At 39.1% G+C, this 22,126-nt stretch overlaps 1 protein-coding gene across 1 annotated transcript in view; it reads right to left on the bottom strand.

The window, feature by feature from the left end:
• LOC109836294 (clathrin interactor EPSIN 3-like) overlaps nucleotides 1-3,611 on the bottom strand; it is a 9,956-nt gene extending 6,345 nt beyond the window's left edge. Inside the window, exons 1-10 of the mRNA XM_020404152.1 lie at nucleotides 3,380-3,611; nucleotides 2,956-3,019; nucleotides 2,676-2,727; nucleotides 2,334-2,413; nucleotides 2,164-2,242; nucleotides 1,855-1,938; nucleotides 1,362-1,759; nucleotides 1,134-1,172; nucleotides 917-1,012; nucleotides 657-841 (exon numbers count right to left, since the gene is read on the bottom strand). Of these exons, the coding sequence (XP_020259741.1) occupies nucleotides 657-841; nucleotides 917-1,012; nucleotides 1,134-1,172; nucleotides 1,362-1,759; nucleotides 1,855-1,938; nucleotides 2,164-2,242; nucleotides 2,334-2,413; nucleotides 2,676-2,727; nucleotides 2,956-2,990 (1,048 nt within the window). The 5' untranslated portion in view covers nucleotides 2,991-3,019; nucleotides 3,380-3,611. The remainder of the gene's footprint in view (nucleotides 1-656; nucleotides 842-916; nucleotides 1,013-1,133; nucleotides 1,173-1,361; nucleotides 1,760-1,854; nucleotides 1,939-2,163; nucleotides 2,243-2,333; nucleotides 2,414-2,675; nucleotides 2,728-2,955; nucleotides 3,020-3,379) is intronic.

Genomic DNA, 22,126 nt, shown 5'->3' on the forward strand with positions numbered 1-22,126 from the left:
AATATAGCTGTATCCTTGTATCTAGATTTTGAAAGTTTGTCTTTCCCACACTACATGTCTGTTTTGGAATAGGATACACGTTCTGTGCTTATAAATGTAGGCTTTTAGTGATTTATGCCAACCTCTGGAGTTGGCAAGGGACCACAACTCGATTACTAATTCATCAACATCATAATAGAAAAAGAACAGTTAAGACTCCATGAGCAGACAAACTACATATACAAAGATATTGTAACAACTCCCAAACGAAAAAAGTAATGCAAAAAACAACTAACAGACTACGCCCACAATTATATCGTTATAATGAACCTTTATAGACACATCAAGAAACATTCTACACCAGAAGGTACTGGAATAATCTAGAAATCAAGAATATAGGTTCTTCTTTCTGAAATATGTCTTTACTCTCTCTAACAAAAATAATCCTCAGTCAAGAAACAAACAGATAAGTTGTGAGAGGATTTTTAAAAAAAAAGACAGCTGCAATCCCACTGAGACAATTTTGCAGATACTGCTTACAAGAAACATAGAATACTCTTTGGTTAAGCACATAGTCAGGCGAAAATATCCATACCCACTATAAGGTACAAATTTCAAAAAACATCTTTCTGATGATTTGAGCAGCAAAAATAGAAGAAATTCAGAAAGATTACTACCTGGGGCAAGACCACGTGGATCAAATTCATCAAACATGCCAATTACATTACTCTGAGAAGCCAGCATGGTTCCAGCAGCGACAGCAGTTCCAGCACTTTGACCAGCACTTTTGGATGAAGATGTAGGCTTAGTTGCAGATGGTGAAGATGATGCCTGTGCAGAAGCTGCTGGAGACTCACCATCCCTGAAATTAAGACAATTTTAAAATGATAAATGCATCCTAACAAAAGAAAGGCACGAGTGGGATGAAGAACTTTACCTTTCATCCTCAATAGTTTCCTGGGGACTCTTTGTTGCTTCTTCATAACTCGGTGGTCCAGCCGCATTATGGATGTCAATATCGCCCTCGAGCCCTCTGTTAAGAAATTTTATGTCAACAATAAAACAGATGTAGGTTCAACGCAAAAACCACAGAGTTTTACTGCCAAGAATATAGCAAGTAAAACTAGCTGGAAAAGGCCAGTTCCTTGATTTACCTTTCATCTGGAGACCTATCAGCTTTGTCACCACCACTTCTGTAATATTAAGAAGAACTGTGTCATAAACGTGAGATAAATTAAAATATTTAATATAATATGGATTTGCTTAAGATGACATAGCTCCATGCAGCAAAAAATTTGTCCTATACCATGAAGTGTCACTAGCATAGAAAATATATGCAGCAAATAAGAAGATCTTATATGCTTGTAGGAAAAAGGTTTTACCGAGATGATAAACGATCATCATCACTTCCATCAATGCTGCGACTTCTTGGCTTATACTGATTATTATCATTACCATGACCTCTGTAACTGTCATCTTGATAGACATCTCTGCCATTCCATCCATCAGAATTCCTACCCCCGCCATATCTCTCGTCATCCCTATACCCATTCCGCTCATCAATACTATATCCATAACGATCATCATCATGATGATCACCGTAACCCCCTGTACCCGTATATGAACTTTGCTTATATGCCTTATTAGCTTGTGCTTTCTGTCTGATCTCCTGTACTCTTTCTTTATCATTTACTAGTGCAACAAGAGTCTGAGATTTCTTTCTAACATTAATTCCCTGGTCTCTTCCACCGGAATCAATGTATTGGAATTCTGCTAGAGTCTGGAATGTCAAATAAACTTCCAGTCATGACATTGCAAATTAGATAAAATATGCTGACAACAAGTAGCATAATAGTGGGAGGTATCATATATTACCGATATCTGGTAAGCATGTTCCCTGATTTCGTCAATTACTCGTTCAGATCCGTGTGCTACTAGATACTCCAGAACTGTCAACGCCTGGAAGTTAATGGAAGAAAGTATAAGTTGATACTTATCATGGTGATAGTAATGTCGCAAAACTATACAACTACATGGCAGTAATGTTTTAATCAGAATATATATATACCAGACTAACGACTTAAGAAGTTATGTAGTTTAGAGGTCTCAAAATGTTCACAAACAAGACATAGAAAACATTTACAGATGCGCCGCATAATGGAAAATGGCAAGCTATTGCGTCACCTTAAAAACGTGACGCCATTTTTTTCCAGTATCATTGATCCTTCTCCAGATTACTGACATGATTACCCGGTACTCATGACTGCAACATCGTCCAGTAAGTATTGAGAAACTAATCTTGTAAAGGAAAAGATAAGAGGGAAGAAAATTGAAGTAGACAAGTATAAAGTTACCCATTATGAGTTGCCTGTGCAATCTCTGATAGATTTGTTCCATGAGGGCCCCAAGGCTCATTGCTTGTTGCATCAAGAATCTGAATAACAAAGAAAGAATACATCGGTTTTCTAGCAAATATAGTTACTCTAACAGCATGTTGGAATTTCTTCCAACGAGATTGACATAAAATATGGTTTCTTATTTTCTATAAATTTTTTTTTTAAAGTCTTATATACAGAGGTGATCCTTTGATTTGAATTAGTGAAGTTATATGCCAACTTTCAAGTTCCTTGTTGTAAAGAACAACATTCAAATCAACTAAAATTTGTTCAATTCAGCATCAAAATGAGATAATGTACCTTCTGCTCTATGCCAGAAACTTTAAGAACTTTCTTATTGACCCCCCTCTTGCTGCAAAACATCAACAAAAAAGAAAAGAAGAACGAAATGAAATATGAGAAAGAAAAATTAAAAAAATAATGAAATTCGAAATAACAGATATTGTATGAGGGCGGCCAAAATGTGGCAAAATGATATTACAAGTACAACATGACGAGGTATAAATGCTGAAATTCGAAGAAAATAGGATTGATACAGATAAAATATAAGCCAATTTCAAATTGAGTAAAAGATGCTTACAGATCCCTAACAGTTTGTCCAAAAACCTTCTTCATGATTTTTCTTCCTCCGATGCAGGGATAATCTACATACATAAAGAATAGACAAAAAATTTAGAGAGGGAAAACATAATCGATACAACCCTACACCTAATCAAGGATGTTAGCAAAATAATCCAATAATATTCGTTCACACATACAAACTAAATCCTAAAATTAATGATTAATAACAAAAAAAGCACCATTTAATGCCCTTCGCAAAAGAAAACTTATCGATGTCGAATCTTTCTAATGCAATATTATCCAAGATTTGAAATTGAAAAGAATCATACTACATTATCATTAAATTTACAAATAGGCAGATAATACAGCATTTAAATTTACAATTTGAAAAGAATGCAGGTGGAGGCAAAAAAACCTAACCCTAGAATGGGAAAGAACAGTACCTTTGTGATCCGGATCGGGCGGTAGCTGAAAGGATCCGGATCCGATTGCCGTCGTCTGAACAGAGGTCGGAGAAGGGAGTCTTCGATCTAAACGGATCGAAAAAAAAGAATGGGAATTGGATCCGATCCAAGATGGGGGAAGAGGAAGAGAGAGAGAGAGAGGGAAAAGAGCGTAGATTCCGGTTGAGGTCGAGAAATGCGAAGAGGAGAGCTTTTTATTGTTTATTTTAGGGTTTTATTAAACATTTATGTTTATTTGATAAGTTTAATCATTCCCCCTGTCTTCGTAATAATAATTAGAGGAGAGAGAAAAATAAACGCGTTTTTTGCGGTTAGATTTATTAGATTATTTTTCTGTAGAAAATGGAAATTTTTTTTTTTTGAGAAGTTAGAAAATGGAATTGTATGTTTACGGAAACGCTCTTTTAACAGCTAAGAACACCGCTGACATTGTTGAATGTTTAGGTCAAAATGGAAGTAAGATGGTTGAAATAAGAGAGAAGGTCTGCCGCTCAATATTGACTTCTTAATGGAATTTCCCTTTTTCAAAAAAAAAATGTAATTTCTCTATTTTTGATTCATTATTTCAGAAAATAGATAAATTACAATGAATTGGAAACGGATTTGCTTTAGCAAAACTTGTTTTCAATCAGAATTATGATGGATAGTTATCGACCAAAAAATAGAAATGCGATCAAGAAGACTATAAAAACCTCCCCTTGAGTTAGGATTATCGTAAAACTCTCTTTAACTTTAAGATTTTTATCGAAAACAAAGCCCTAACGATATTAATCGTAAACTTTACATGGACTGGTAAGATCATGCGGGGGGGAATTCTTCCAATGAAAATAGTGGTTCGCATTTTTGTGGTGTATTCGGATAAAATGTTGAAGTCAATGATGGTTTTCTACTAACTCCTAAACTCAAGGGTTTTTTTTCTGATATTTTAAAAGCTATGAGGGGGTTATCTGATAATCTTCTAAGGTTAAGGTTGAGTTTTGCTACAGGGACCCAAAATATGGGACAAATAAAGGGGACAAGTGAGGTGTCCCCCTCCTATTGGATAATAAGTTGGCCATCATTAATGATGGCCAACTCATTATCCAATAGGAGGGGGACACCTCACTTGTCCCCTCTATTGGTCCCATATTTTGGGTCCTTAAAGAGTTTTTCTTTCTGATATTCAGCTGACTTTATTACGATAATCTGGTGAGCGCTACGTTGCAACCTAATGCGAAATTCTTTAGCAAAATTCGCCAGAGTTTTCCCTAATTGAAGATGAATCATCGCGCAATCATCTCACTGACCACCACATGATTTTATAAATGCTTAAACTACTACTTCCAAGAATAACTAAACTTATTACCACGGTCTGGTGAACGCACGCCACCCGGGAACCTAACGTGTACCTTTTTAGTCTGGTTGTTGAGACCAAATGAATGATTGGTAAGATGCGGTGTGGTTCCGACGATGCACCCACCGCTTGGCACCGACAGGGCACTGGACTCCAGGTGCCATGTCCTTGTAGCCTTGCACAAAGGATTATTTTCACTTCGGTCCTACAAATTCTACCTATTTCTCACTTTAATGCTCTAAAGTGTTTCTTTTTTACATTTTTAACTTTCCAAAGTTTCAGTTCCAGTTTCCGCTAAATGTTCTAGGGCTGGCAATGGTACACAATTCCATTCCAACCAATTCATGTACCAACCGTACCAAATACGTTGGTATACCATCAAATCGGTACATGGTACACGGTACAGTATACCGTACCAACTTCAAAATATGGTACAGTAGGTGGTACACATTTTCCTCTACCGTGGTATACCGTACCTACCAACTTATATTATATTAAATTATTATATATATAAAATATATATATATCCTTAAATCTCAACCATAGATTTAGGGAAGATAAATCTCAACCATCAATTTTTTTAACCCTACGTCGCCAACCCGCCCTCTGTCAGCCCTCCTCCTTCGCAATCTCGCCGTCGAGCTCCTCCTCTACCGTCGAGCTCCTCCTCCGCCGCGACACTGACATCTTTTGCCCAAAAAGAAGAGATCTCGGTGGGTGTATGTATTTCATTAGTCTGCTGGTTTTCTTTAGTTTCCACAAGCAATTTTGTTGATTATCATTTAATTTTTGTGGTGAAAGGACTAAATATTAACTTGGGCTTGTAAATGGATTGAATGATTGATGCCGGATGTGCTCTTTGTTTGCCTTTCTATTGCGTACCTCCGACCTCGTGTGTGTTTGTCCCCCCTTTGTTTTAAGCATATTTTTATTTTTGAATTAACTGTGATTGTGGCTTGAGTTCTTTTTCACTGTTTAATTTAGCTATGGAGAGCTTTGTTCTTTGTGAAACAAAATTTATCCATCTACATGAGCCTAAGAATGTTCGTTGGGTCATATATGTAGAGAAAAGAAGTCTAGCTATCTGATATGAAACCAAGGCCACGACTGTACATTGATACTTTGTGAAATCAGTTTTCTGTTTTGTGAACTTTGTAATTGATGTTTTATTTTTGTTCCATTGTAGGCAATGGATTCTTTTGTGAACTTTGGCATGTTCAATTTATGACTTCGTATTCGGTAATTTGGTTGAATTTGTATAAGACTTTGGAGTTTGGATTTGTGTTGTTATTTGTTATTAGTTTCTTACTTATTTCGCAACAATGAATTACTGAATTAGACAATTAGTAAGACAGGTTTAGCCTTTGGCAGCAGGAGAATTATGTTCTTTTTAACTTTTTGTAATGGTGTTGTTGAGCTGGGCCTTTAAATTTTTAGGCCATAAATATCTTGGTAGAAGCTCATTACCAACCGTACCAACCGAGTACCAACCGTACCAAGTAGTTGGTATACCAACATTATTGGTTGGTAGAAATGGTGAATTTTTCCTACCAATTATATATTGGTTGGTACATGGTACTAAGAAAATGTAATTGGTATACCTACCAATCCAGCCCTAAAATGTTCTGTTAAATTTGTATGCTACGTTTAGATCCATATTGCCTAATTGTTAGGAATCCCAACAGCGAAAAGTTTCTAGGGGCTGTTTGGTTGTATGTTTTTACCATGTAAAATGATGAAAAATGTAAAAAAGTGGGTCCTAATGTCAGCTTTCATCACATTACATTGTTTGTTTAAATTCTTTTTTACATGAAAAGCTTACACCTTTTGATGAGGTATCACCGAAAGCAAAATCATCAAAATTAGGAGTGATTTTGTTGGAAATCTTACACAATGTCATAAATGTGTCCAAAAAAATAATAAAAAAGTCAAAACTTGTAGAAAGTGGTGAGGTGGATAACCACTTTCCATTTTGTGTCATAAATACTCTAGTTTATATTATACTATCCAAACAATGTAATACTATTATTTTAGGATTCACAAAGATTCCTAATCAAACAATGTAAACACTAGAATAAAAAGTGGTGAGGTGGATAACCGCTTTCTATTTTGTGTCATAAATACTCTAGTTTCCTAAAGACATCCAAACAGCCCCTAGTCGCACTGAATGTGAATACGGACGTGAATACCAAAGTGAAACTGAAACCGGAACTTTGAAACATCAAACCGTGAAAACATGTTTTCAGGTAAAATTTTTGGGTACCAAAATGATTGCTACAAGTTAAAATAGTTAAAATTCCACGTATAAACAAGGGCTCTAGAAAGACATAGCTGCCATCACAGAGATATCAGTCACACGTGATAACCGATATGAACTCAGTCACCACCACCCGCTGTTGGGAACAAACAGATATCACACCAACAAATAGCTCAAAAAAAAAAAAAAAAAAAACCGAACAGAGCAAAACAAAAAAAAAAAAAAAAAAAAACCGAACAGAGCAAAACAACGCCCTACTTCCTGCGGCACCGCATGAGCAAAGAGCATAAAACAGACTGAAAAAAACCGCACGCTACGTGGAACAGTTTTTAAAAAAAATAAGGAACCAGCCAAATAATGATCTCAAAACATTCAAGCAAAGCATAAAGGCTCTTGCTCCTGCTCTGCAGCAAAAGATCCTCAGATGAGATACTAATAAAATGTCAAAATGACATCCACAAGATTATTATACCACACTTACGGTTTTAAGCAATCAACAAGGTTCAAATAGAACACAGTCACTAATCTCCTGTTAGTCTAAAGTGTAGACCCAAAGTTGAAGCCGAAGCTGGAATCATGAAGAACACAGTCCAAAAAGTACAGGAGAACTGCCAGTCAGCCTGGCGGTCGACCGTGAGTCAGCGGCGGTCGACCGCGAACGTGCACAGGAGTCAGGGAGAGGCTGGAGCTAAAGGCGGTCGACCGCGGCGCTCGACCGCACCAACCCTGTAATGTTTTCCGCTCTCGGGTTTTGGTTCGTCGACCACCACGGTCGACCGCGATACCTACAATCAACCACCACGGTCGACCTCGATACCTGCAACCAACCACCACGGTCGACCGTGACGCTGTTTGCCAGATTCCTTATGAGCTCAGGAAATCAGTTTGGGCTGGGTTTGATATAAATACTCAAACGTTTTTAGGGTTTGTTAAGCATCAGAAAACCATCAAAAGAGAGAGCTTTTGACAGAGAGATCTCAGAGAGATAAAACCCTAGTTTGGAAGCTTGTATTTCTTCTTCATTCAATAAAAGAATTGTGAGGTGTGCCTCCCGATGACGTAGGCACGTTGCCGAACCTTGTTAAATCTGTGTGTTCATCTCTTTTATTATTCCTGCAAGTTTTGATCTTTATTTGTGGTGAATTTTTCTACTTTTCTACTTTCAACACAAGGTTCGGAAGGGCAAGGGTTCGATTTGATTGTTTCGAATCCCCAATAACTGGTATCAGAGCTTCGTTCAGCAATTTGTGTGAAAGCCATGGCAGAGGAAATCAAATCAAATATCGAGAAGTTTGACGGCTCAGACTTCGCCTACTGGAAGTCGCAGATGGAGGACTATCTGTACCAGAAGGACTTGTATCGCCCGTTGATGGGCAAGGATAAGGGACAAAAGAAAGGTGAGTCAGATGATGATTGGAAGATACTGGATAGGAAGGCTCTAGGACAAATCCGGTTGTCGTTCATCAAATCAGTAGCCCACAATATCTTGAAGGAGAAGACGACGGTTGGGCTTATGGAAGCGCTCGCAAAGATGTACGAGCAACCGTCGACATCAAATAAGGTGCATCTTGTCAAGACTATTTTCAACCTCAAGATGGCAGAAGGACGGTCCTTCACGATGCACCTCAGCGAGTTCAATACGATTGTTGATCAGCTTATCTCCGTAGACATCACGTTTGATGACGAAGTGCAGGACCTACTGTTACTATCACAATTGCCGGATAGTTGGGCAGGTTGTGTGACGGTAATCAGCAATTCGACGGGGAAGGAAAAATTAAAGCTGAGTGAGGTGGTTAGTGTTGACCCTATAGTTTTGATGATGATTTGACAAACAATTTATTACTAATAAGTTTTTCTAGTGTTTTGTGTTTATGTTCTCTTTTCAGGTATTTCAACACGCGTCAATAAAGCGTTAAAGATTCAAGTTCATCTGCGTGGATTTACCTAGGTATTTGTTTAGTTTACTTACATATATTGTATGATGATATCTAAGCTCAATATATATACACTTAACACGATTTTTGACGTTTTCTATCATATAGATGATTTTTCATTAAACGTTGATAAAATATCTTTATCTCTTGTTTACATCTCTCTCATACTTTATTATATACATATAATATATGCACAATATATATATGAATATTTACAAGTCCTATATCAACTTTCACTTTCATAAAAATACAGGTTTTCTAAGCATTTTTCAAAAACAGGTAGTTTTCACAAACGAAATTTGTTTTTCCAAAAATTCCTTTTCAAACATGTTCATTTCATCATTTATAAACTTTCCCCAAAGTTTCACTATTTTTGGATATGAATTGATACCTTTAACGAATTTTTCAAAACTGCCCAAAACCTGTCTTTTTACCCATATCAGATTTCGGTCGACCGATACGGTCGACCGACGGTTGTCTGTTTTCTGAGAAACTTTCTAGTGTTTTTCCGGTCGACCGGAATTTCCGTCGGTCGACCGAAATTTCCATTCGGTCGACCGAAATTTACGTCGGTCGACCGCCAGCTTTAAAACATTGTTTTCTCAGGTTTTTGAACTAATCGGTCGACCGTACCGGTCGACCGACGAGTTGACAAACTGAGCCTAACGGCTAGTTTTTCAAATGGGCTTTTTGGTCTTTCACCTATTTTTAGCTGTTGTATTGAGTGCTATATATACCCTATTGCTGCTCTTCTTCTCCATCAATCAAGAAATCCAAGTTTACTGTTTAGCAAGATATTAATCACGTTTAAGAGCTGTTTAAGAAGTGTTTCGTTAATCTTTTTTCAAGAGAAAGTTTTCTACAACAAGAAGAGGCTCTCATATTCCATTGGGATCATATTCTTCAGCGCCTCTTGTTTATTGAGAAGTTTTTCTAAACTCTTTCCATATAGCTTATTATCTCACTTTCAATTGATTAGCTATATTCATTAAGTTATTTATTGAGTTTGATTCACTATTATCACACACACTTATTGAGCTTGATATTTCCATATTATATATTGTGGGATTGTGGGGTGTGATTTAGTGAGTGTGAGCTTCATTGTGTTCTCACTTGTTAATTGAGAACAAATCATTGTATTTAACTTTTATTTGTGAGAATCACTTGTAATACACTTGTACACCGAGAGAAGTGTGAGGAGAGAGAGACGGGGTCAAATCCAATAGGAGTGGCGTCGATTGACGAACCTAGGGAGAGGTTGTAATCGAGCACTTGAGGAGGAGGACACGGGCTAGATTCCTACACTTAGTGTGTAAAGTGTGATTGTTGAGTGATTGTGTAGTGTGAGAGTTTTCGGTGAACTTGTAAACCGAGTGTGTAGAAGTTCCGGCTTCCAAACCGGATTGTGATAGTGGATATCTCCTCGAGGTGAGGAGCGGGGACGTAGGTCGTGGGGACCGAACCTCGTAAACATATCGTGTGTTTGTGTTTTGCTTGTCTCATATTTTATTTGTGCATATTCTTATTGTTCTTATTGTTCATATCTATCTCTTGCAAGAACATATTGATCAACATAATTTTAATTGCTATTAATTGGGATTAGATTAGCATAAGACCCTAATCACCCCCCCTCTAGGGTCTAACAAGAGGTATCAGAGCTTGGTGCTCTTTGATTTAAGGACTAACCGCCTTGAGTTAAAGATCCAAGTTATTGTATTAGTGCTAATCTAATTTTGATTAATTGTGCTTCTTGCATTTCATCTCTATGGATATGAATGATTCATCTTGCTTAGGATATGCTATTAATATTGCTCCTCGTTTGGATAATTTCCCCTATGCTCAATGGCGTATTAGATTCAAACTTTTTGTTCAATCTAAACAATTTGATTTATGAGAAATTATTGAGGATGCCTACGTTGTTCCCACCTTGGAAAAATCCAAATGGTGCAAGAATGATAAAAGATTGTTTAACATGAATAAGCTTTTGCTAGGATTTTTGATTAGCGCTTTTCACTCATCGTTTTCTAACAAACTTGCTAATTTTGATAGTGCTTATGCTTTATGGAAACTTATTGAAGCACATGAAGGAAAATTGGAGGCTATTCAACAAGCGTTGGAAAATCCCGCTTTGAGCTCTAAGGAAGCCTCATCCCCATGTACAACACCACTAGGTAGTAACCCTAGTGAGGTATGCGATAACGATGATATTATTACTTTTGATGAACTTGCTCTTGAGTTTGAAAAATTACACAATAGCTATATTGATGTAAAAAGCAAGTATGTTAATATGAAATCCATTCATGAAACACTAGCTACTAAGTTCAATTTTATTGCAAATGAAAATATAATTCTTAAAGAATGCAATGAAAATTTGAAAATTGAAAATGCTAGTTTGCTTCATGAAAAACGTGATGCTATGTTAGAAGTAGATAAGTTAAAATCTATGATGAGTAATCTTGTTTATCCTACTTCTAGTAGCAATACTTGTATGCACAATGATGAGTTGAATCAAATGAGAAAAAGAATATCTACCTTAGATTCAACACTAAATACTTGTATTGCTAATAATAAAAAGCTTATGGACTTATGTGCAAAGGTTAATGTTAATTCTTCCAAGAAACCTATTCACTATGCACATATGTATGACAAAATTCACAAATGTTCTATTTGCGGTCTTAAAGGCCATTTAGCTCAATTTTGTCATAATGCACCAAAAATTGACAAGCCTACACATGATTGTGCGGTGCACAAAATACGCCCAAACGGGTTCATAACCCTAGGGCCTTGGATTTAAATGATAGGGGTCATGTCCCAAGTTCTAGTGGTACCAAAATGATTTGGGTACCAAAAAGACTTATATAGTATTTTTTAATGATTTGTTTTGTTTTTTTGTTTTGAGTAATTTTTTTTTTTTGGCTTTGAATGAAAAATTATATTCCTAATGTTAAAAATAAATTATTTGTATGTTTTTATAATTAAAAACACTTATATATACCTTATAAAACCTTCAATATTTTATAAAACATATTTCTAAAAGGTCTATATTGTAAAAACTCTCAAAACATATTTCCAAAATCACCTTTGCTGCACATTCTCTTTCGGTCGACCGACCCGGTCGACCGACGGTTATCTGTAAGCATTCCGGTCGACCGTGTCGGTCGACCGAAATTAAATTCCTACAGCAGCGAGGTTTTCTTTTTTACTAGGTTTCGGTTTTTATTTGGTCTCTGTTTTAGACCCGAACTGCTCATCACCACTCATCCTTTCTTGGATTAATCACAACCGTTCCCTCTTCATCTCCTTGACCCGACCCTTCTCCTTCTCCTCAGTTCGTCATTTTTCCCAAATCAGCGACATTTCCTCACGGTCGCCTGGCTTCATCGACCGAAATTTTATTTCTCCATCATTTTCTAACAGTTTTTGCTAGGTAATGATCTCCTTCTCATCTGTTTAACCTTATTTCATTATTCTAGTATTAACTCTTCTTAATCCAGGGTTTTTGTTCTAGGGCTTTTTGTTAATTTGCTCTATATTGGTTTTTGTTTACAGGATATTGAAAAATTTCTCTAATCTTTTCAAAACCCTAACTCATCATGCCTCCCAAGCCCTCTAAAAAGAGGTCTAAACCCGAATCTAGTTCCTCTTCTGTAAAAGCCTCACATTATGAGGATTATCTGCTGTTTAAACCTCTTGTTAGAAAATATAGGGAACTTTGTAAACTAAAAATTCTCCCAACTAGGTATATCAAGTATCCTGAACTAGTCATATACAACACTCAGTCTATTCTTCATAATGTTGGGTTAGACAAATTGCTTGATGAAAGTCATAAAGTTCCTTATTATCCATTTCTTGTTTATCTGTTTTATGCGAACCTGTCCACAACATCTTCTGCTGATGGTAGTTTAACCATTACATCATCAGTGAAAAATGTTGAAATTACCTTCTCTGCCAACGAACTTGCGGGGATTCTTAATATCCCAACAAGTGACGTTCATCTCATGTCTGTTGATGTTGGTAATCCAGATGTTAACCCACTCATGTTTAAGCCCGGATGCTCATATCCTATGAACAACAATTCACTTAATCCTATTGCTAGACTCATTGCCAGAATTGTTGCTCAAAATTTGATTCCTAAGACTGGAAGTTTTGATCACTTCGCCTCTGACAAGATTAATGCTGTTTATGCCATCTTTGCTAAAATCAAAGTTGATTGGGCTACTATCTTTATCAATAACATAGCATCAAAACATACCAAGTTTCTACCGTTTGGTTCCTTTTTCACTCTCATCTTTCAACATTTCAATGTTGACCTCACTAATGAACCTAAGGTTGAATCCACAAGAGATTTCTTTGATAAAGTTTCCCTTTCCAGAATGCAAATATCTCTTGACTCCACACCATCTTCTCACTCCCGTTCTAGAGCCTCGACCTCTTCCACTTCTTCCACTTCTGAGATTTGTGACCGTCTTGATCGCCTTGAGACTCGTGTCACATCTATTCAGAAGGATGTTAGGACTATTCTTTCATACCAGCGTCAGTCTCTCGGGATCCCTTCTAATTCTGAGTCTGATTCTGGTGAGGATTCTGCTGATGGCTCAGATGGTGATGGTGGTGGTGATGGTGACGGTGATGGTGATGATGGTGGAGATGGTGATGGTGATGATGTTGGAGGAGGTGATGACTGATTGAGTTTCTTCATGTGATGTTTTTTATTTGTTTTTGACGCTTTCTTCTGGGTTGTAAAACTTGATAACTCTGTTTTTATTTGAGTGTAATAACTCTATGATGCTTTGTGGAACAACTATGTATGGTTTTGTGTGACGTTTTATGTATGACTTGCTATCTCGTGAACAAACCTATATTTATGCAAAAATATGTTGCTTCTAATGCCTATATGATGTTCTTTGTGGCTTATTATGTTCAGGTTATTTCTTTTATGAATCAATGCCTATATAGAATAACTCGCGACGTCTGATTAACATCAACAACTATTGTAGGTGCCTTCCCTTCATCATGGGACACGAGACTCGAATTCAGAGGGTTAACCATCGGTTGGTTTCTTTCGACCTTCCTCCTTCTGAGGAAGGATTAACGTCAACAACTGTTGTAGGTGCCTTCCCTTCATTATGGGAAACGAGATCCGGATTCAGAGGGTTAGTCATCGGTTGGCATCTTTCAACCTTCCTCCTTCTGAGGAAGTGTTCGGCCTGCTCGCCGCGCACCTTTAACTCTTTCCAAGTATTGAGTGGCTCTACTCTCATAACGTCCAAGATGTTAATGGACAAGTTGTTATGACAGGTCTGCAAGACGAATTCCTCCGTGACGGGATCCTTGCAGTTCATTGCCTGATTGCGGAAGCGTTTGATGAAGGTATCCACCGACTCTCCGTCTTTTTGTTTCTCATCGAAGAGTGTCCTGATCGACACTTCGGCGTTATCATCGAAGAAATGAGCGAGGAACATGCTTTCCAGATACTCCCAGCTGTTGATGCTTCTGGGCTTGAGACGGCGGTACCAATCGAAGGCGGGCCCGCGAAGGGTGCCAACAAATGACCGGACCATCAGAGGCTCGTTGCCAGAGATCACTCCCAAATGGGACTTGAAATAGATCAGGTGCTGAGTGGGGGAACCCTTCCCGTCGAACGGCGTGAAGTTGATCAGGTTGAACTTCGCCGGATACGGAATCGATTCCCATTCTTTCGGGTAAGGACACGGAATACCGGTCTTCTTTACCTTTTGAGCAGACATTAAAGCATTAATTTTGCTCTCGAGGTCTTTCATCTTTTCGTCCTCATCTATATCAGATCTTAGGCGATTCCTGAGAGGAATAACGAGGCCACCCCCAGCATTATCATCTTTGGTGGGACCACCCCCAGTACTGTTGTCCTTAGTGGGACCACCCCCAGTGTTATTATCTTTGGCGGAACCACCCCCAGAGTTGTTATCTGAAGGGGGTGCATTTGAACTACACCCAGTATTTTTGGGAGGTGCGTCGGCCATGATGATTTCGTCCACTTCTGGATCGCTGACAATTGCGGCGCACTGGGTGCGATGGCTGGATTTCTTTCTGCTTGGCTAGAGCATCCTCAATGATTTTGGTTATTTGCTCGGTGTTGATCATGAACACTTCCCGAGCTTCGCCTATGCTAGACGTTGTATCGTCAGAGGCGATTGCGGAATAAGAATCCGAGAGTTCGTCATCGGAATGGATTCCTTCATGGACGCCCTGGTAATCATTATGTCCAACGGCTTCTGTAACAACCGTAATTTTTCGATACATATTTAAATAATTTTGCTAGTATTTAAAATATTTTATTATATTTTATTAATATTTTTCCTAATTTCTGGAATTTTCTGAGTTTTCAAAATAAATAAATAATAATATATATAGTCTTGTATTTATTAATTCTGCTAAATATTAATTTATGGTTTAATGATTTTTTTTATATATAAAATCATTTGATGGCTAATATTATTAGTGACCTTGTTATTATTAATGTAAACCTAAGCTTAGTATATTAGTACATATGTAAATATATAAATATTTAGCTGTTAATTATTTATTAATATTATTATATGTTTAATTATTAATATAATGATTATTTTTAAATATTATGAAGAAAATAAATAAATAAAAATATTCCCATAATCTTTTCGAAATTTGTTTTTCCAAAAATTCCTTTTCAAACATGTTCATTTCATCATTTATAAACTTTCCCCAAAGTTTCACTATTTTTGGAGTTGATTTGATATTTTGAATACATTTTCAAAACAGCCCCTAAAACCTATCATATGCAGCATATCAGTTTTCGGTCGACCGGTGCGATCGACCGACAGTTGTTTTCTGAGCTCATACTTGCGGTCGACCGCACCGGTCGACCGAGAGAACTTCCGGTCGACCGAAAATTCCGTCGGTCGACCGCCAGCTCTAAACCCTGTTTCTTTGAGTTGTTTGTGCTTTCCGGTCGACCGGACCGGTCGACCGACGAGTGATCAGAATGAGCCTAACGGCTAGTTTTTTAAATGGACTTTTTGGTCTTTTACTTATTTCTAGCTGTTGTATTGGGGTGCTATATATACTCCATTGCTGCTCTTCTTCTCTAAGATCCAAGAAATTCAAGTTTTTTGTTTAACAAGTTATTAATCGCGTTTAAGAGCTGTTTAAGAGTTGTTTCATCAATCTGTTTTCAAGAGAAGTTTTTCTACAACAAGAAGAAGCTTTCAAATCCTATTGGAATCATTATTTCTTCAGCTCTTCTTGTTCATTGAGAAGTTTTCTAAACTCTTTCCTATATAGCTTATTATTTCACTTTCAATTTGATTAGCTATATTCATTAAGTTATTTATTGAGTTTGATTCACTATTATCACACACACTTATTGAGCTTTATATTCTCATATTATATTGTGGGTTGTGGTGTGGGATTTAGTGAGTGTGAGCTTCATTGTGTTCTCACTTGTTAATTGAGAACAAATCATTGTATTTAACTTTTATTTGTGAGAATCACTTGTAATATACTTGTACACCGAGAGAAGTGTGAGGAGAGAGAGACGGGGTCAAATCCAATAGGAGTGGCGTCGATTGACGAACCTAGGGAGAGGTTGTAATCGAGCACTTGAGGAGGAGGACACGGGCTAGATTCCTACACTTAGTGTGTAAAGTGTGATTGTTGAGTGATTGTGTAGTGTGAGAGTTTTCGGTGAACTTGTAAACCGAGTGTGTAGAAGTTCCGGCTTCCAAACCGGATTGTGATAGTGGATATCTCCTCGAGGTGAGGAGCGGGGACGTAGGTCGTGGGGACCGAACCTCGTAAACATATCGTGTGTTTGTGTTTTGCTTGTCTCATATTTTATTTGTGCATATTCTTATTGTTCTTATTGTTCATATCTATCTCTTGCAAGAACATATTGATCAACATAATTTTAATTGCTATTATTTGGTATTAGATTAGCACAAGACCCTAATCACCCCCCCTCTAGGGTCTAACAGTTAGCATGATTCTATCCGAGGAGGTTAGAAGAAAATCGTCTGAATTAGAAGGTTCCGGTTCAGCCCTAAATTTCGATCAAAGAGGCAAAAACCAGAAGAAAGGGAACCAGAACAGGAATTGGTCAAAATCAGTAAAGAAGAGGTCAAACTCGAAGGTTAGGCCTATTAAAGGAAAGTGTTGGAACTGTGACCATGAGGGCCATATGTTTTCAGTCTGCAATAGTCCAAAGAAGGATACGGGTGAGTAGGAGGCTCATATCGTACATGATGCCTTGATCCTTGCTACGGATAGCGACTCGGATTCTTGGGTCATCGACTCAAGAGCCTCTTTCCATGTCACTACTAACAGGAAGCTTCTCCAGAATTATGTAGCAGGGGACATTGGAAAAGTTTATTTGGTGAATAACGAGCCTTGTAATATTATTGGAAAGGGTGAAGTACAGATTCAGATGAAGGGCTCTAAGTGGACCTTGAAGAACATGAGACACGTGCCGAAGCTGAAGAGGAATCTTGTTTCGGTGGGACAGCTTGGAGCAGAAGGCTATGTTTCGATATTTACAGGGGATTCGTGGAGAATCTCCAACGGTACAATGATAGTTGCTCGAGGCAACAAACTAGGGACTCTCTATCTCACCTTACATGCGAGTGACACCCTCGCAATTGCAGCTGGCAAAGAGAGTACAGATCTGTGGCACAACAGGCTAGGGCACATGAGCGAGAAGGGGATGAAGATCTTACATAGGGCACATGAGCGAGAAGGGGATGAAGATCTTACATTCACAGGGAAAGCTAACCGGGATCGACTCCGTTGAAGTCGGGGTTTGTGAAGACTGTATCTTTGGGAATAAGGGTTGAAGGTCACCTAAGTCTCAGAAGCTAGAGTTGATTCATACAGATGTATGGGGTCCAGTCAGTGTGTCTTCTTTTGGCGGTTCGAGATATTATATCACCTTCATCGACGGTCACTCGAGGAAGATATGGGTCTACTTCATGAAGCACAAGTCAGAGGTGTTCAGAGTCTTTAAGAAGTGGAAGGCCTTGGTGGAGAACGAGACAAATCTGAAGGTAAAGTGCCTGAGATCAGACAATGGTGGAGAATATGAACTGGAGGAGTTCAAGAGGTTCTGTGCTACGAATGGAATTCGGTTAGAGAGGACTACTCCGGGGACGCCACAACAGAACAGCATTGCAGAGAGGATGAACAGGACCTTAATGGAGCGTGTCAGAAGTATGCGATTACATGCAGGTCTGCCTAAGACATTTTGGGCGGATGTGATGCATATGACAGCTTACCTTATTAATCACAGGCCATCAGTTCTATTGGATTTTAGGATTCCAGAGGAGGTTTGGAGTGGAAAGAAGATAAATCTCTTACACTTACGGGTATTTGGTTGTGTGGCTTATGTTCATATCAGTGATCACATCAGGGACAAGCTAGAGGTTAAGTCACAGAAGTGCACATTCATTAGATACGACATTGATGAGTTCGAGTATCGTCTTTGGGATGAAAAGAACAGGAAGATCATCAGAAGCAGGGATGTGATATTTAATGAGGAGGTGATGTACATGAATAGGGAAAATGCTAAGGATAGCCAAAGCAGTGGGAGAAGCACTATGGATGCAGGTGGATCCGAGTATATGGATTTAGAGGAACTTCCAGATATGGGTGGTGATATTTGTTCTGACCATAGAACGGAGGAGGCTCCAGGTATAGAAGTAACTACCCAGGGTGTGGAGCTTAGGAGGTCATCCAGGGTACCCAAACCAAATCCTAGATATCTTTCATCTCTTGATTACTTATTATTGATAGATAGCGGTGAACCGGAGTGCTATGAGGAGGCTATGCAAGTGAGTGAATCTCAGCAGTGGGAGCATGCGAGATAGCGGTGAACCGGAGTGCTATGAGGAGGCTATGCAAGTGAGTGAATCTCAGCAGTGGGAGCATGCGATGCAGGAGGAGATGGATTCTCTACTCACTAATGAGACATGAGAGTTGGCTCAGCTACCTACACAGAAAAAGGCCTTACATAACAAATGGGTCTACCGAGTCAAGCAGGAGAGTGATGGAAGCAAGAGATTCAAGGCCAGATTAATAGTTAAGGGGTTTCAACAACGGGAAGGAGTGGACTACACGAAGATATTTTTCCCTGTCGTGAAGCTCACAACCATCAGAGTGGTGTTGATTTTGGTAGCTGCAGAAGACCTCTTTCTTGAGCAGTTAGATGTGAAGACTACCTTTCTTCATGGTGACTTGGATGAAAAAATCTACATAAAGCAGCTAGTCAGCTTCATTAAAGAAGGAAAGGAAGAGACGATGTGTAAGCTCAAGAAGAGCTTATATGGTTTAAAACAAGCTCCGAGACAGTGGTACAAGAAGTTTGATAACTTCATGCAAAACAATAGCTAAAGAAGATGCAATTCGGATCATTACTGTTATTTCAAAAGGTTCGAGTCCAGCTTCATTATCTTGTTATTATATGTTGATGACATGCTGGTAGCAGGACCGTGTTTAGAAGATATAAACAGTTTGAAAAAGCAGCTAGCAAAGGAGTTTGCAATGAAGGATCTGGGTGCAGCAAAGCAGATTCTAGGGATACGAATCAGTAGGGATGAAGCTGAAGGAATGTTGAGATTGAGCCAAGCTGAATACATTGAGAATGTACTTTAGAGGTTCAACATGCAGAATGCCAAAGTTGTTAGTACGCCCCTTGGAAGTCAGTTCAAGCTATATAAGGATCAATCGCCTATGACAGATACAGATAGAGAGCATATGAGAAGAGTGTCATATTTTTTGGCCATTGGGAGTCTCATGTACGTGATGGTTTGTACGAGGCCGGACATCGCCCATGCAGTAGGAGTTGTGAGCAGGTTTGCAAACAATCTAAGAAAGCAGAATTGGGAGGCCGTGAAGTGGATATTACAGTACTTGAGGGGAACAACGAACAAACCACTATGTTTCAGGAGGAAGGAGTTGGTGCTGCAGGGATACGTGGATGCGGGCTTTACCAGTGATCATGATATGAGGCGAAGCACCATGGGGTATGTTTATAGCTTAGCGTCGACAGCAGTGAGCTGGGTCTCACGTCTGCAGAAGATTGTGACTTTATCTATAACCGAGGCTGAGTATGTCGCGATGACCGAAGCAAGTTAGGAAATGATCTGATTGAACGGGTGCTTGGAAGAGTTGGATCTGAAGCAAGGGAGAGGATTTCTTTATTGTGATAGTCAGAGCGCTATACATCTTGCCAAGAATCCAGTATATCATGTCAGAACGAAGCACATCGACGTTAAATATTATTTTATACGATCGCTAGTTGAATACGGAAAGTTACACTTAATGAAGATTTTGGGGAGTCAAAATCCGACGGACATGTTGACGAATGCAGCCACCATTGAAAAACTAGAGTTGTGCGTGTTTGCGGAGAAAGTTGCTTGTTTCATTGCGAGATTCATTACAAACTTCAGACGTTTACAACGAATACAAAAATCAGTCTTTTTATAAGACTTTTACACAATGAAAACAAAAAAAGTTTACAACTTTATCAAACAAACGCATAGATCGTTTATCGGCCTTCTGCTTGCGTGGGATCTTTGCCTGTGCCGGGGTTTATCCGTGGACCACCGTCGATCAGATCTGATTACTGGAAAATTGGGCAGAGCTTCGTCTATCCGCGAAGGGATCGAGAAATCGTAGCTCTTATCTCGGCGAAGCGAGATAATCACTCTTCTTAAGATTACCACAACGGGATAATCTTAAGGAACGAACCCGGGGAACTGCAGATTTGAAGAATCTCTCTCTATTGCGTTGAAGAACTCGATCTGATCTCTCCTCCTCCTCTCTGAAATCCGTGCACCTTCAATCTTCAATCCGGCAGGGCTTCGCCTAATCTCCAAAATTCTAGATCTCCAAAAAGTGAGGGTTTGAGGCTTGTATTTATAAGCACAGGACAAAAACAGCTTGGAGACACCCCATGGTGTCTCAAACTGGGCCGAGACACCCTAGGGTGTCTCAGCCTTGGCCGAGACACCGTAGGTGTCTCAGTTTAGCCTGAGACGCTCGTTATGCCTATTTGATTGTTTCCGCCTTAAATTCTTCGTCCGAACTTGGATTTGAGTGATTCCAAGTGCGTTGGAAAGCTGACGAAGAGTTCTATAAGCTCCAATGATTAGATCATCTGTGGAATAAATGAGACACGAAGGGCATTTCGCCATTTGTGAACGATACGAGGTCCCCGATCAGTTCGTATCTTCATCATTCCGAAGCTCCGTTGTTTCACGTAGTTCGTCGGTTTACTTCAAGCGTTCGCCGACATCAATCAAGCTTCTGTGAACCAGATGGTGACGTTCATCATATTCTCTTAGCTTTGAGCTGTTCGTGGAGACCTATAGGCAATTTTCGATGCCTACAGATACCTCCTCCAAAGCGTTCCAGACTCGTTTCTTTTGTAGAAGAGGTTGGAATACTTTGGATGTGATTGGTCTAGCCTTCAGTCGGTGTAAAGGACCTGTAGTTAGCTTCGATTCTTGACTCCTTCGATTTTCAGTCTACTCGACGCTTTGATGAATAGCTGAAATCCTTCCGGCGCTGCGTTTATCGTCTGGCCGTCGTCGAAGTCTCAAATCTAAAACTGATGAGTTGAGTTTGGCTCGTGTCGTCGAATTGACTTTGAACTGACTACCTCCGTCATGATATATTGATTCGCGTTGACTTTTTGATCGCAACGCGTTGACCGGTGTTGACCTAGGGTTACGCGTTGACCGGCGTTGACCCTAGGGTTTCGAACGTCGTACGTTGACACAGTTTATACTCGTACGTTTACTAGAGTATACACAGTTTAAGCTCTTAAGGTATTAGAGCACGGCGGTCCCAAGTAAATTCCCCAGACTGGATTCTGGTGTCTTTTTCAATCGGTGAAAGACTAAACCGGTAATGCGTGTTAAACGTTGGCTTATCCCTGCTTAGGCTTCAGGATAAAATTCCCCAGACTGGATTCTGGTGTCTTTTTCAATCGGTGAAAGACTAAACCGGCAACGCGTGTTAGGCGTTAGCTTATCCCTGCTTAGGCTTCGGGATAAGATTCCCCAGACTGGATTCTGGTGTCTTTTTCAATCGGTGAAAGACTAAACCGGCAACGCGTGCTAGGCATTGACTTATCCCTACTTAGGCTTCGGGATAAAATTCCCCGTGCGTGTGAGGCACGGATTATGGTGTTA

The sequence above is a fragment of the Asparagus officinalis genome, chromosome 4 (assembly GCF_001876935.1).
Source record: "Asparagus officinalis chromosome 4, Aspof.V1, whole genome shotgun sequence".
Taxonomy (NCBI): domain Eukaryota; kingdom Viridiplantae; phylum Streptophyta; class Magnoliopsida; order Asparagales; family Asparagaceae; genus Asparagus; species Asparagus officinalis.